Raw genomic sequence first — 16,773 nt, 5'->3', positions numbered from 1 at the left:
TTGTTGAATTGCCCTTCGAGAAGTGCCCCTTGGCTTCTATGGCAGCTGATTTTGTAGGACTAGTCAATTGATTTTGTAGGACAAGTGAGAACTAAAAAGCACATGACCAGCACCTAGAAACAGAAACATGGGCTACACCCAGACAGCAAACAACTCATAAAAAACTCAAAGGAAAAAACAAAGCATTCACTTAATTAAGATCTACCAAATGAAAACAAGACAAATACATGATTTTACATCAAAATCCTTTCCGGAGAAAACCACGCCAAAATATTGGTTTTGTATTAGAGAGTTCTTACAAACTTTGTAGGCGTCAAAACACAGGAGATACCAATCCCCTTTACTGAGCACAAACTCAGGAAAAGATTCCAATCTCAAGTAAGAGACTCCAACTGCAAATTCTCACAATGTAGATGGCTCCAAGTTTCAAAATTTATAATGATAATGTTGTTGTTGGATAATGACATGAGGGAGTTTGCAGATAAGAGCATTGCTTATTGCATTTATGGAAATGGGCTTCCTTTCAACATTGTTAGATCACCTTATTGGTAGGATATGACGATAAACCTTTACAAGACCTCCTAATTATGTTAGTCCTCAGTATGAAAAGGTCCAAACCAACCTATTGGTATAGGAGAAAGTTTATGTAGAGACACATTGAAAGTAATCAATGATATATATCTTTAAATAAGTGTTTCTATCACTTCTACTAGATAAAAATATTTCAAGAATAATCTGTTTCAACCAATATTATAACAGTATCCCCTAAAGAGGTGATGTTATTGAAGGCAATAGATTATGAAGAGCACGTAAAAGATGCAAGTTTCACTGTCAATATCCTCATAGAGTCCCCTCAAATGGTGGAGTATAAAAATGTTGTCCAAATCATAAAAGACGACACTACAAATTATAGGGTACCTGAGTCTATAGTGGAGCATGGATAAAGTCATATTTTGGACACTTTGTGCAGTCCAATCACTCAATTTGATATTACAAAAGACTGCCACACAAATTCAGTGGATCAAACAAATCTATGTAAAGGACAAGGAGATCCAAATATTTTTGGCTAATCTTCATATGTCACAAGGTGCCTTTAAGACCTTCCCCAAGTCAGAGTTGTTGAAGGTAATTTAACTTTTATTTTTAATATATTTCTTTTTTTTAAATTGTTGATATGTAATGTGTTTTTATATACCATGTTTGTTTGTCAAAACCCAATTTTTATCTCACACAATCATCTTAAGATAACTTGTGAAGGTGTGACAGGCCTTCCATTCTATGATCATCAATAGCCTATGGAGTGCATGGGAGTGGTCAAATACAGGAAGACCCAAAAAAGTAAAAGCATTGATCCTATATGATGAATGGTGGGTTCACGTGGAATATGTTTTAAATTTGAATAAGTTCCTCATAAGCATAACTAGAAATTCTATAATGCTTGCCCATGTTTGAGTGAAATTTATGATGGCATGTAATGTACTCCATGGCGGAGAAATAAGAATAATAATAGAAGTCAAGCAACATCACTCAATGGAAATGTTTCTTAAAAAATAATGCAAAATATTATCTTTGACCATCAAAACAAGATGGTCACACTCTTAGAATTTTCTTTGTCACCACCAATAAAGAGGTACTTTCATGGTCAAGAAGGGTGTCATCATATTGCGATGGTGAGGTTGATATTGGCTACAAGGCTATATTCGTGTTGGCTAAATTATTTGTAAGCCACTATAACCACAACTAACAAAAAGGGAAATTTAGGCAACGGTATAGTGAGATAAATCTCTCCTCTCAGCAGTAGGGGAGGATCCCTTCTTACCGTAGGTGGCTACAACAGAGACCTAGCTGGAATTAACAAATGGGTGATTCCTGAGATCAATTCCTCTTCTTTCAGGAATGATCTTATACTTAACAACAACGATTTGCAATTTAACAAAAGGAATCTATTGCTTCGGTAATACCGGTGGCTTAAGAATTGACGTAAGAACAGCCTTAAGACAGCAGTTATAACTTATGTGATTGATAGCATGAACCCAAAGTCTCCTACAAGCAATCTTCTTGAATCGAAATAACGAACAGCTAACAAAGCTCAAAGTCTTTGATCAACTATTCAGATATAAAATTATATACAAAGAAGTAAAGCTCAAAGTCTTTAATTTTTAGTACTTGAAGCCACTGTCAAACTAAATCAATCTTGTTTCTAGAAGCTCGGAGTCTTTCAAAACCAACACTAAATTATTGAATGCTTTACGAGGAAAGAAGTAACAGGGATGAATCAATCAATGCAACGTAAAAGACAAAGATTAACTTAGGGTATCACAACTCAAAGTTTGGGAAAAACTTGCTTCTTTATTCACTTCAAAGATTTGTAACAAGAAAAACAAAGCCTTCTAGTCACAAGCTCAGCCTTCTCCTATAAAGAAAAAGATGATTATTTACAATGAGTTCTCTTCTTTATATAGGACAAACCAAGAGAGAAAGGTGGAGGAAAAAGTGGAACAACCTTAACCACCTTGACTTATCTCTAACTAACTACTATGACTTTATTCAAAGTTGCATGCCCAATGCAATTACAACTATATTACATGAGTTGATTATATAGGAACATGTAATCCTGTATTTACAACATGAATGCTTTTTACATGCAGCCCTCCTACTACTATCCTACTTAAAACATATGAAAATTTGAAATGTTCATAGAGTCTCAACAATCTTTAAAAATTTATGTAGTGAATTTCACACAACTCTGACATTGGGCTCATCGGTGTAATCAGCAACCATTATGATCCTTCGATATGTGTTGGCTGCCTCTGAAATCTCCTTGACAGAAATTTCCTTTTTGTTTTGTAGTTCGTCATGTGAACACTTCCATTTTGCAAATGTATTCACTATACTGAGATTGAAATCATTTGCTTCAAGCTGCAAGTGAATTGCTTCAATGAACTCTATAAGGATATCTTCTTCTTACTTGAGTTCTTCATTCTTAGTAATTACTCCACATGATAGCTTTTTGTAGCATTAGCTAATCATGTGTTCTTGCTCACCAATCTTCAACACTATTGCCTCCACATATTTCATGAGTTGTTGCAAAACTTGTTCCTTGTTAATCATTAGATGCTTATAATCATGATACATCTCAATAAATGAGATGACTTCATAAGCACATAAACCCTCCAAGTCAAGCTCCATCATACTCTTCCAAGCACCAATATCTCCATCTAACAACTGTAATTTTTGTTTGAGTGATCTTTGAATATCACTTAGTTTAGCAGCAGCTTCCTTACCCTTCCTCAACATTTTGTAAATATCACGAATGAGTTGATAACCTCGTGATTCAATGTTGGTTGCTCATTCATCTACAACTTGGGCCTTTCTTTTGGTCTTCTCGATACAAATATCTAGAGCAAATTCAGTACCCAAAGAAGACTTTTTCAGTTCCTCAATGATCCCTAGGAGATGTGCATTCTCCTCTTTCAATTTGCTCTTCTTGTCCCATAGTTCATCATTCTTTCTTGTCATGGGGAAGAATCAACCTCAAATGCATCTTGCTAATAACCAATCCTATGCCAAAGGAACTCTGTTGTCACTCAAAGCCAGATCAACAAAAGATAATGCATTGTAGCCATAAAGAGCTCTGAAATGAGACATATCAATGGATATGTGGTGCATAACATTATGACAATACTCACCCAAATACAACCAATGCACCCATGGCTTTTGTTGCCCCAACACATAGTTATGCAAATACCCCTCAATCCACTTATTAACTATCTTTGTCTGCCCATCCGTCTGAGGGTGATAGTTGGTACTAGGTGTCAACTCTATGCCCGCAAGCCTAAAAAGTTCCTGCCAAAAGGAACTCAAGAATCTGTTGTCCCTATCATGCACTATAGTCTTAGGGAGACCATGAAGTCTGAACATCTCCCTGAAGAATAGCTCAACTACCTGGGATGCTATGAAATCAACTGCAATCAGAATGAAGTGGACATATTTAGTCAAGCTGTCCACCAAAATGTAAATACAATCCTTCCCCTGCACTCGAGGAAGACGTATAATGAAGTCCATAGAGAGTCTCGTCCACTTCTATTCTGGTATAGGCAAGGGCTATAGCAAACCAACTGGGAAAGTATCCTCTTGTCTTCTTCTGCTGGCAAGTCATGCATTCATGAACATGGCATAAGACATCATCCTTGAGACCCTTCCAAGAGAATCTCTCCCATACCACACTATATGTCTTATCATAACCAGGTTGCCCTGTTATAGGAGTATCATGGAGGGCATGCAAAATCTATCCTTTTAACCGTGATTCAGGAACAAGGTAGACTTTGTTTTTGTAGTAGATGACATCATCAATCACCCTGTATTTATTATCTTGTACCAATCCAGCCATGATCTCACAAGCATGCTGATTTTTGGAATACTGAACTAAAAGTTGAGCCTTCCAATTTGCTCAAATCTCACTCAACGAGCATAGGTCAGCAAGTGATGGTTTCCTAGAAAGCGCATCAGCAGCAGTATTCTTCTTCCCCTTAATAAATTCTATGTCAAAATCATAAGCTTGAATCTTGTTTACCCACTTTTATTCATGATTATTGAGCTTTTTTTATCAAGGAAATATTTTCGACTATTGTAGTTAGTTCTTACCATGAATTTGTTGCCAACAAGATACTGTATAAATTTGACTAATGCATGCATAGTAGTCAACATTTCCTTATCATAAGTAGAATACAACCTCTCATTATCACATAGCTTCCTACTCTCGTAGGCAATGGGATGTATGTTCTACATCAAAACAACCCCTATACCCTCACTTGAAGCATCACACTTAAGTGCAAAAGGCTGTGAGAAAACATGCAGTGCTAAAACCGGACATGTGCTCATAACCTCCTTGAGTCTGTCAAAGACTCCCTGTGTGTACTTTGTCCATCTGAAGGCTCCCTTCTTTGTGAGATCTGTCAATTGTGTTGCTAACTAAGTGAATCCCCTTATGAACCTCCGATAATATGCATATAAACCAAGGAATCCAGGTAGCTCAGTAATGTTCCTGGGATATGGCCAATCCCAAATTGCCCGGATTTTCTCCTCATGCACCTTGACTCTATCGGTACTAATCACATGGCCCAAATATAAAATCTCACCAAGTCCAAACTCACATTTGGACAGCTTAGCAAATAGAGACTGACTCTCCATGATGCTAAGTACCTCCTCTAGGAGTTTGAGATGATCCTCCCAAGTGCAACTATAAATCAAGATATCATCGAAAAACACTAGAACCAATTTCCTCAATTGCTTGTTGAAGATATGGTTCGTACAGGAAAATGCAGTTTTATGTACGTCCTCACCCCACACACGTATTTGATGATAGCCTGAACAAAGATCAATCTTAGAGAAGTAGATAGCTCCATGAGGTTCATCCAACAACCAATCAATGCATGGAATGAAATATCTACTTTTATCAACTTCTTATTCAAGGCCCTATAATCTATACACATCCGTAGAGTCCTATCCTTCTTCTCAACCAGTACCACAGAAGAAGCAAAAGGACTAGAGTTAGGGCGAATGAACCCCATGTCTAACAACTCATGAATGGTCTTCTCAATCTCATCCTTGTATGCTCTCTGATGACAATATGGAGTGGTGATTACTAGCTTAGCTCCATCCTCCATCTCTATCCCATGCTCAAATCATGTATCAAGAGGTACACTCAGGGCTATATCACCAAACACTTGACCATGCGGATCCATCATTGACTGAGTATCAACATGAAATGCCCTGCCATCTTGAGATGTAGGTGTCTTGGGCTTCACATAACAATGTGTAGCCCAAATCATGTCATCATGTCTAATGATAGTTTCCATCGTGCAAGAAGACACTTCTCGAGGTCCACCATCTAATGTTGCCATCAAGATAGTCTTCTTCCCTCCAGAAAGGAACTCTAACTGCATAAGGCGATGGTCAATAATGTACTATCCAACACCCTGTAACCACTGCATGCCAAAAACCACATCATAACCCTCCAGTGGGAGTACATAGAAATCATCTGTTAAGGTATAATCCCTCAATTGAATGTTAAGTTGAGGAATCCTCCTAATATAGCCCAATACTATGCCATCTGCAACCTTCACCCCAAAACTAGCAAACACCTCATACTGCAAGCCATGCCTATCTACTAATTTTTTATCAATAAAATTGTGTGTGGCACCTGTGTCTACCAAGCTCATAACCCGCTGGCCCTGAAGAGTTCCTTTCAAATGAAAGGCGTGAAATCTAGAATAACAAGATAGAGTAGCCATAGTCACTTTAACTGATGCCAAGGGCTCAAAAGTGTATAACTCCAACTGTCGATGCTCCTACTCAATCTCCTCCGGACTATCCTCAGTATCAGTGTCAGGAATCTCCTCATCTCCCATCTTGGATGTCACCTCAATCAAATGAACCTTTCCTTTACCAAGGCAACGGTGTTCGTGCTCCCATGACTCCTTACAAGAGAAGCATAGCTTTCTCCTTCTCAAATCATTCCTCGTCTCCTAGTCCATTCCGGGAGGTCGAGGTGATGGTCCACCTCTACCCTGGGAAGTGTTGGCCTTTTGTGTAGGCCGAGAATCCCTAAATGTCTTCTTATTTTCTGATAAGTAGGGGTGGTATCTAGTCTCAATGTCAAATCAATGGCGTCCTTAAGAGTGGCCAGCTTGAAAGCATGTACCAATCCCTTAAGCCTATCTTGCAGTTCCTCAATAAATAACATCATGCTATGCCTATGAGGCATATCAAGTACCATCACTACAATACACTAAAACTCAGTAGCATACAACTCTACATGTCCATTCTATCTAAGATGCGCCAACTCCCTATAGTAGAGTTTTTTGTCCTTACAGTCAAATGGAGTAATGAGACGCTCAGTGAACTCTACATAGGAGTGAACCATAGCAATGATCCTGGGTGACAAATCCATTGTGCCACCAGTCATAGGCAATCCCGTCTAAATGTAAGACCACAAACTGAATAGCATCACACTCAAGCATGGCCCTAAAAGATAGATATATGTCCAGCTTGTGCACTTGTACCAACAATTCCATCATATGTAGCCAATGTGATCTTCCCAGTAGCTCTACTAAGGTCATTGTTCTGTTGTGGCCTATGGCCCCTGTCTCCTCTAAACCTAGTAGCATCTCTCCGCTGTGCACAATATTGGGGAAGAGGAAAAACATCCCTAACCTCTGGAGATAGGGCTCTCCACTCACTCATGGCTGCCATTACTGAATCCTAGAATCCCACCTCAGGTGGCTCTTCCTATGTCAACTGCTCACACAATACAAACCGTGAAAGTAGGGGTATCCCTAACTGGTGTACGAGGGCATGCCTATCTGTTGGAATGAAGGGAGCTCCCAACTGATATGTGGGATCTTCACTATGCTGACTTCCCGCAACTGAAACTGATTTGCTCCACCCCAGTCTCTCATGCATGCCTCGATATCTATCCTACTCCATCTGTTCCAAGGTACCCTATAACCTTTCCAAAGTCTGAACTATCCTGAGTTGTGTAGTGATGAGAATTTGCATCATCTCCCTCTCTTCCTCCTCCATTTGGTTCTACCTAGCACCTCTAAATTCATCTGCCTTAATAGTTTGTTCTTCAATTCCCAACCTTTGCTCGAATTGAGCTCTTCTGTGTGTGTAAAATTTGTTTACCTTGACTCTACCTGGATGCATAGAAGTGTCAATAAAATTCACAAACTAGCAAGATAAAGAACTGATACCACTGAAAGATCCCCAATACTGGAGGTCTTGGAAATTGTTGTTTCTTTCACAATTTGAGTCTTTGGCTAGCATTTGGCATCTCTGCAAGACTTTGCTCAATTCTGAATTTTTTTGTTTTCTTGCTAATTTTTCAATTATTTTTTGATTTTTGAAGATATATGCAAAAATAAAAGATAACTAGCAAACAAATCTAAACTACATATAATAAACAACATTCATTATTGAAAATACTTGACAATCTAGAAATGCTTCAAACCGTACGAAGCATAATAATCAGATTTTTGCATTCAAATAGAAAGATTGCCAATGTTGATTGCTGCTGTCAACAAATGGAGTTGACGCCAATTGAGAAAGAATTTTACAATTGCAAATGATGATACTTTGCAATTCTCAAACCCTTGTATGCACTTTCCAATCAATGACATGGCCTAATAATGTAGAATGATGCCCAAACACAAACTGACCTACCTCTAATATAGACGCCTCTACTGGAAATAATGGCCGCCCAGCTGAAAGTGTGTCTCCAATAAATGCAAATTTGTCTAGGAAGAAATCAATTGCTCCTCTGATCTCACTACTCCCAATATTCTCAGAATCCAATCACCCAAGGACGTGTTGAGGTTTGCATCCCAACAATCCAGACTTGAGGGTTTTGTTCCAAGCCACAAAATCACCCTCCCAAAGCAATTCCAAATATCATAAGCTTCAAATGTCAAAAGATACTCCACAATTAGGTCTTCATCTCTATATAACTTCTCCCGAGTGCAAATCGAACCCTAAATGAGATTTACACTTTGCACTTTGCATGTGAAGGATAATACATATGTGGCACTATGAAAGCAAGAAGAGGACTGCTTGCAAATAATATTCATTGCCAATAATTGGCTAATCCATTGAAACAATCAACAAAATGCTCCACCTCTTTGAAGGAAGTTCATGTACTACACACATTTTATCAAATCATAATGTTTCTCAAACTAAAAGACCCCACAAAATGCCACCCTAACAAGGACTAATACCAGGTGCATAACAATTAGAGTGGCATTGAACAATTACTCAAAGGAAATATTGAAACACTCCCAATAGTTCTTCACATCTATAAATGTCTTGAATGCTGTCAGTTTTTTAATCTAGAATTAATGTTTGCATTATCATTACTATGATCTTCACCTATAAAAGATGATTTATTGCTATCATCATAATCTCCTGAATAACTACTGTGTACGTCATCACCATCATCAAAATCATAAATAATAGAAGCATTTATTCGAATAAGTACAAAAAAACAATATTTGTTTCTTAAAAATGAGGATGTGTAGCTATGCGTCATGAAGGTTCATCAAACTTGACTTTCCCACTAACAAAGACAATGTTTTGAATCTAAACTTGAAGCATGACAAATCATAAATTTCATATACAGATGTTTTAATTTTAAGCACCCTGATTTTCTATATTTTAAATTTTATTATTTTCCTTATTTATATTGAAATTTTCAATGTACTGTTATCCCCTGCATTTTTCAAAAAAGGCCCCCCTTAGCTTTCTCATTCCCAAAAACAGCTCCCTGCATTTCTTGAAACCCCAATTCAAACATCTCAGAAGATAGTAAAAATTAAGAAATCAAAATCAAACTATACAAGATGTTTTAAAGAAATTCAGCAATATGTTAATATTGAATGTGCAATGCATCAAAAATTATAAATGTTTCATGAAAGCCTGGAGAAATTAGAAATCAAAGGTCACAAACTTTGCAAACAATAAGAAACCGATATTCAAATGTATTATAAATTATGTAGATAAATGAATTGATCAACATTTCAGGTTGCATCCAAATGTAACTAACTATAGGACCAATAATTTCATGAACAAGTAGCACGAATATTAGTTCAACAACTATCTTCAGGTTTAACAACCCTAGTTTAAAGAGAATCCCAATAAGACCTAATTGTACCTGCCCAGTTAAAAATACACATACATACTATTAAGAACAAAAGTTTAGCCATCACAAGCATTCATTTCATGAACACTGGACATATCTAGCACGTATTTGAAAACAAATTTGAGAGAAAAGCAGAGTAGTTCAACACACCACTTGATGGAAACAAGATTTGATTACAGATACAGAATAGTTATGTGCCAAAAGAGTTAAATGTTTTTGTAGAATTTTCTCTATTTATTGAGATCAGTATTTTGGATTACCAAAATCGTAGATTTTGCCAAGGTAGCATTCCCTCATTTGCAATGTAAAAGGGTTCCGCCAACAGAACATCAACCTACAAATGAAAGAAAATCAGCTATGTAAAATGTCTCCAAACATCTTTTAGTTTTAATAAATATTCAAGGCCTGAAGGCAACAGATACGAGAGAGATGCCACTAAATTAAAGGATTAATAAAATAACCATAAACAAAGAAGAATTATAGTTTTTGTTTATACATATCCAAATCTACAAGAGATGAAGGTAATATAGTTGTGTTTCCATAGTTTAAAAACCTGCAGAACTCTCACTACATTCATACTTTTGCTTATCCTTAGAAATAGCGACTTTAAATGCAGAGTATACCTAAGGCAAGTTGTCATCAAATCTAGTCATTTCAAATGTAGATAACTTACCAAACAACGAATCTTTGTTTCACCTTGGACATAATAATGATTTCTTCAACTGCAGCAACTTTGTTGTCATGAGTAGGTGGCAAGGATGTCAGTATCTTTGAGATTATTTCCATGCAATGATTCAAATTTCACCCATATCTCATGAGTAGTCTCCAATTCCATCACATTAGTGTATTGAGGATCTGACAGGGCAATATACGATGCTTCAATAGCTCTCATGTTATTCACAAATTCCTTCTTCTCATTAAAACTAGCTTTAGATAGATCAGTAAGAGGTTTGTAATCTTTCTTTGTGACTTCCCAGTATTACATTCTCATGCATATCAAGTGAGTTATAATTCTTCCTTTCCATAGTGCATAATTGGGTCCATCAAACATCAGACTGTTTTTAATGATTGCCATCACATATCTCCTCAAGCAATCAAGCTTCTGGAAGAGGACCAAGCTTTGATACCAATTGTTAGGAATACCATAGCATCACCCACAACTAGGGGGGTAAATCAATTGTGTGGTAAAACTTGATCCATTAAACCATTCACCACCATAACAACTTAGATCTAAAAGATAAACATTAAGGCATAGAAAGTAACAACTTTTCCTCATAAACCACAAACAACTCTACATTGTTCATCATGAACATCACATAGCAATCTCTGTCATCAATAAAAATTTGCTTATATGTCTCTATTTTCGTGAACAATTCCAGCTAAGAACACGCATCCTAAACAAACCAGCAGATTAGCAACACAGAATATTAAATACCATATCCACACCGGTCCAAATACTGCAACACAGTCATCATCAGAATAACCAAAAAAGGCTAATAACGAGTTTCTGATAAACTCACTGAAGCTCACTCGAATCATTTCATCAACCTTTGTGATCCAACAATGATCATCTACAAATATTCATGCAACCAAGCACCATCCTATTATCAATACAGAAAACATACTGATCCAATTTCTCCAAAGAATGAACTGTCACATCAATAACAAAACATTAATTCCAAAACATATAATGCAATCTCCTACAACAATCCCAACAGAAGCACCTCCTCATGTCATTGTTGAATAAAGGAAGAAAGAGATTGTTTTCGGCATAAGGATTATATTCAAATTTGCCATTAGATGAAAAACTATTTAATGTAATTAAACCTTGTATTGAGCTTTGGATTAAATATTTAATAATATTAAGCAAAGGGCAAATAATTTTATAACAGATAAGATCCTATTGACCTCGATTTGACAAAATAAAATAAAAATGGGTTTTAAATTGAAATGAGATTAAATTTACCTTGATTTTGTAAAAGTCAAAATTTACCTCAATTTTCCAAAATGAAAATGGATTTTAATTTAAGATGAGATTAAATTTATCACAATTTTGCAAAACATGGATGGATTTAAAATGTGAATTGATTAACTTCATCCATTGTGGCATTAACTTTATCTAAATGGCATCACTTTTAACAAATGCACAACTGAAATTTATGGAGAATATATCATAAATAACAATTAATGAAATACTTTCCAGCCAACTTGACATTGTAAAGGGTCATGCATTAAATGAATTACCTTAAGGCCCTTGATTTTGTAGAAGTTGTCAAACCAACTTCGTAGAGCCAAGATCACTTACATGCAAAGAAATGTTGTCACAGGGAAGAATGGAGTGAATAAGCAAGGGTTTGCACTCTGAAAATATGGGAGAGATTATATTATCAGATAATAGAATGAATGAAATATACAGTGGATCAATCCTTATAAAAGGAAATCATGCAGCCTAAAAGAAAACCTAACAGGAAAACATTTAATAATTAATATGATTATTAAATGCCACAAATGCATAAAAGTGAAGCCTTAAGACAGCAGTAAAGATAGCTTAATAAACATGATTAAGTTAAAATTTTAACACCCCCTTTAAGATGAACAAGAGTGCAGCTTAAAACAATGCATAGAAAGAAAAAAAAAAGTAACTACAATGCTGAAACCAAACTTGGGTCCCAGCAACATGGTCTACTGAGGCACCCAATCACAACCAAATCTCTGTGAAGAGGAGAAATAGAGAAACCCTCATGGGAAAAACTCTACTCCAAAATGAGATCAAAACAATGTTGAAGGAAAAAATATGAAGGCCTCATTGAGAGGCCCTAAGGAAAACTTCCTTCATCAACTGTTTGATTAAGTGCTTGTGGATCTCAATATGCTTAGTTTGTTGATGCTCCACTGCATTGTAGGAAATGTGAATGGCGCTCTAATTGTCACATCAAAGAATAGTGGGACTATCAAGAGGAAACCGAAACTCTATCATGAACTGCTGAAACCACAAAATCTCTTGACTAGCAAACACTATTGTTCAGTACTCAACCTCTATAGATTATAATGCAAAAGAAAGTCTACTTCTTGCTAGACCATGTGATAGGACCAGAACCAAGGCAAAACACTAAACAATAAGTAGACTTCTAATTATTGATATCACCAATCGAATCTGAGTTAGTGAAGCCAACAATGTGAAGCGATCCTAATGCATAGTGAATGCCATAATCTGTGGTGCCCCAAATGTACCTCAAGATATGTTTATTTGCTTTTCAATGACTCATGTGGATCATGTGAGAATCGACAGACAAGGCCAACTACAAAGGAAAGGTCGAGACGAGAATATCAAGTACTACAAACTACCAACCAATAGCCTGTATAATGTAGAATCAACTAAAGGAGTAGAGCAAGTGGAGGACAAAAAACATCACCTGACTGAAATGGTGTGGGGACAGGCTGCAATCAAACATGTTGAAATGCTGAAGCATATCAAGAGCATACATTTGCTGAAATATGGAAATCCCGCCTAAAGACAGATTAACCTATAGACCAAGGAAATAGTGCAGAAGGCCAAGGTCTGTCATCTCAAACTGCTCCATCAAAACTTATTGAATACTCTAAATCATAGAGGATGAGCTACGTGTAATGAAGAGATCATCAACATAAGTACAAGGATCAAAAGATCAACCACGTGATGTTTAATGTAAACTGTGGGATCGGAATGACAGCATGTGTGGTTAGAGGAAAGCAAAAAAGAGTCCATCTTCTCATACCAGGCCCGAGGGGCTTGTTTTAGACCATATTGTAAAGTTTCTATCAAATTTCAGAATATTTATTTATTTCAATATAATGCTGACAGTTGATCTATTTGATTGCAGGTTTGAATGATGATGAATTGGTTCAGAATGTATATATCATTATATTCTTCAGGTTTGATTTACTCTCCTTCAGATCTGCCTTGTATTAATAAATTTTGGTACTTAGCAAGATCAGGCAGATTGAACATATATATGATTGAACATATATATATATATATATATATATATATATCACGAAAGGGTTTGATAGTGAATAGGCAGGTCTCCGAATGGAGACATGACCATTCACGATCATACCCAATCAGAATTAACAAGTAACTATCACCAATCAAAGACCATTATATGTTTACCATCAATAATGATATCGATAACCAATATGTTGTTGATCGCAGCCCAATTTGAAGCATTCAAATCAATATTGATTCAAAGCAAGGATTGGTATATATGAGATACCACTGTGAAACAATCAGTATATATATATGATATCCGTTATGATGCAGAGATCAAGAAATACAGAATCAATAGAATTCAGAATATATATACATGTTTATATATCAGTATTTAATCATATATATATACATATGTATAGATTCTGATATCGATTACAAATATTGTCTAACCGAAGCTACAAACTTCAACACTCCCTCTTAGCTAGGGAAGACAAAGTATATATATATATAGACACACACACACATATAAAAGTACTCCTTATTTTGAAAAGCGATATCACCTAACTTGTGATATGCTTAAGAACATCAAGTCTCATGATATTCTTCTCAATTATGGTATGTGCACAAACATCAAGTCTCATGATGTCTAGCATAAGAGATCATGGTATAACCATAGATATTACGTCTCATAATATCCACCATGATAAGAGAACATAATGATCTTCTACAGATATCAGCTCACATGATATCTATCAATATGTCCTTTTAACTATCATGACTTGTACATGAATATCGACTCAATCATATTCATCATGATAGTAATCCAATCATTATAAAGTTGTCACCTTATAATGTTACCGAGTCAACATTTCATTATAAAAGATCGTCACCCTTTAATAATGTACATACGATAGGCCCGTAAGTCACAGAATCACACATATGACAAAAGAGTTTACACTTTAAACATCTTTATTTATATTAATACAAAATTTACAATTTTCAGACTCAATCTCATAAACTCAAATTTCAACCATACCAAATTTCTTTCTGAAATGATCAACTTTCACCTTAGCAAGAGGCTTGGTGCGAATGTCAGTTGTTTGATCACTTGTATTAGTATATTCCACCTATACAGCTCTTCTTTCAACCATATCTCTTACGTAGTGGTAAGGGATATCTATATGCTTTGATCTATCATAAAATACCAGATTCATGGATAACTTGATGCAACTTTGGTTATCACAATGAATAATGGTAGGTCTCAGAGGCTTGCAGAATAAACACACAAGAAATTTTCGAAGCCACACTGCTTCTCTTGCACCCATTGCTGCTGCAATGTATTCTACCTCGGTTGAGCTCTAAGCAACTAAAGATTACTTCCTACAAATCCATGAGATCATAGTTGATCCTAAACTAAAACAACAACCCGATGTGCTTTTCTGGTCTTTTACACTTCCGGCCCAATCAAAACTAGTATATCCATGCAACTCCAAGCTGGTATTCCCATATTTAAGTTCATACCCAATAGTCCCTTGAAGATATGTTAATATATGCTTCAAGGCAACAAGATGTACTTCTCAAGGTTCACATGAACTGACTCAATGCATTCATAGCATAGCAGATATCCGGTCGAGTATTCACAAGGTATATCAGAGACCCATTTATCTATCTGTATAAAGTGGGATTGATAAGCCTGGATTCAGCAGTTGCTTCCTTTTGTATGTGTAAATTGGTTTCCATAGGTGTTGACATAGGTCGACAATTCCACATTCGAAATCATTTCTAGATATCGACCGTATACTTCTTTTGATTTAGAAAGATGTTTCCTAACTTCTAACGAACTTCCAATCCAAGGAAGTAATGAAGAATCCCTAAGTCCATGTCAAATTTAGAAGTCGATTCTTTCTTACACTAATTAATGAGGTGGTCTTCTCCTGTAATGAGAAGGTCATCAACATAAAGGATTACAATCAACATATCACCTTTAGTTACTTTAAAATAAAGATTTCGATCAGCATAATTCTTGGAGAATCCAAGACTTAGTAGATATTTGTCAATCCTTTCATACCAGGCTCAAGCAGCCTATTTGAGTCCATATAGAGCATTTTTTAATTTACACACATAAGAAGCAGCATCATAAGCCACAAACCCTTCAAGTTCCTCCAAGTATACTTCTTCCTCAATAGTTCCATTTAGAAAGGCAGTTTTCACATCCATTTGACGAATTTTCCAACTTTTGGCAGCTGCAATGGCTATTACAGCTCTGACTGAGGTATACCTAGCAACTAGTGCAAAAGTTTCTTCAAAGTCTATTCCTTCCTTTTGAGAGAATCCTCTCACTACAAAACAGGCTTTATATTTTTCAATGCTACCATATGCAGCATACTTAATTTTAATTTTGAAGAGCCATTTGGATGAAAAAACATATTTTTGTTTAGGTCTAGGAACTATGTCCCAAACATCATTCTTTAGTATTGACCGGTATTCTTCTATCATTGCATCTTTCCAAACTTGATGCTTGAGAGCTTCAAAAGCATTAGAAGGTTCAAAGTTTGGAATCTCACACGTGAAGACATTGTATGTTAATTTGCAGTCTTTTGCTTTCTCTGAATGTCCCTGTAGGTGCTGCAAATTCATCTCCTTCCTTTATTATTTTTCTTGCCCAAAGTGGCCTCTTAGAATTATTATAATGACTCTCTTCTTGAGTATCTAAAAGGATCTCAATTTCATTTGAAGTCTCTTCAGGGTACTCCCTCTAAATATCAGGATTAGGAACCTCTTCTATGGAATTGGGTGAATCATCTATATCTAGTTCATCTGAAATTCTGGCTCTTTTGGAAGCGATGTTTTCTTCAAAGATGACATCTCTGCTGAGTTTTTTTTTTTTTTGTCCAAGTATGTAGATTCAGTAACCCTTTATTGTTTCACTAAAACCAATAAGGATTCCTTTCCTTCCAGTAGGTTCTAATTTTGACCTTTTCTCCTTAGGTACATGAACATACACAGGGCATCCAAACATTGTCAAATGGCTAATGTCAAGTTTCATACCTGAAAAGGCTTCTTCGGGATTTTTGTTGTCAAGATGTGAGTAAGGACATCTATTTTG

General features: G+C 36.1%; 1 protein-coding gene across 2 annotated transcripts in view; it reads right to left on the bottom strand.

Annotated features, from left to right (window-relative positions):
• PRMT7 (protein arginine methyltransferase 7) overlaps nt 1-16,773 on the bottom strand; it is a 248,103-nt gene that overhangs the window by 48,430 nt on the left and 182,900 nt on the right. For both annotated transcript variants that reach the window (XM_089798974.1, XM_089798975.1), the window contains exon 9: nt 9,958-10,031. In XM_089798974.1, the coding sequence (XP_089655100.1) occupies nt 9,958-10,031 (74 nt within the window). The remainder of the gene's footprint in view (nt 1-9,957; nt 10,032-16,773) is intronic.

Source organism: Cupressus sempervirens, chromosome 9, assembly GCF_028749045.1.
Source record: "Cupressus sempervirens isolate cs-2001-9-10 chromosome 9, ASM2874904v1, whole genome shotgun sequence".
Classification (NCBI taxonomy): Eukaryota; Viridiplantae; Streptophyta; class Pinopsida; order Cupressales; family Cupressaceae; genus Cupressus; species Cupressus sempervirens.
Note: the sequence above shows the minus strand (reverse complement) of the source record. Positions and strands in the feature narration are given on the sequence as shown.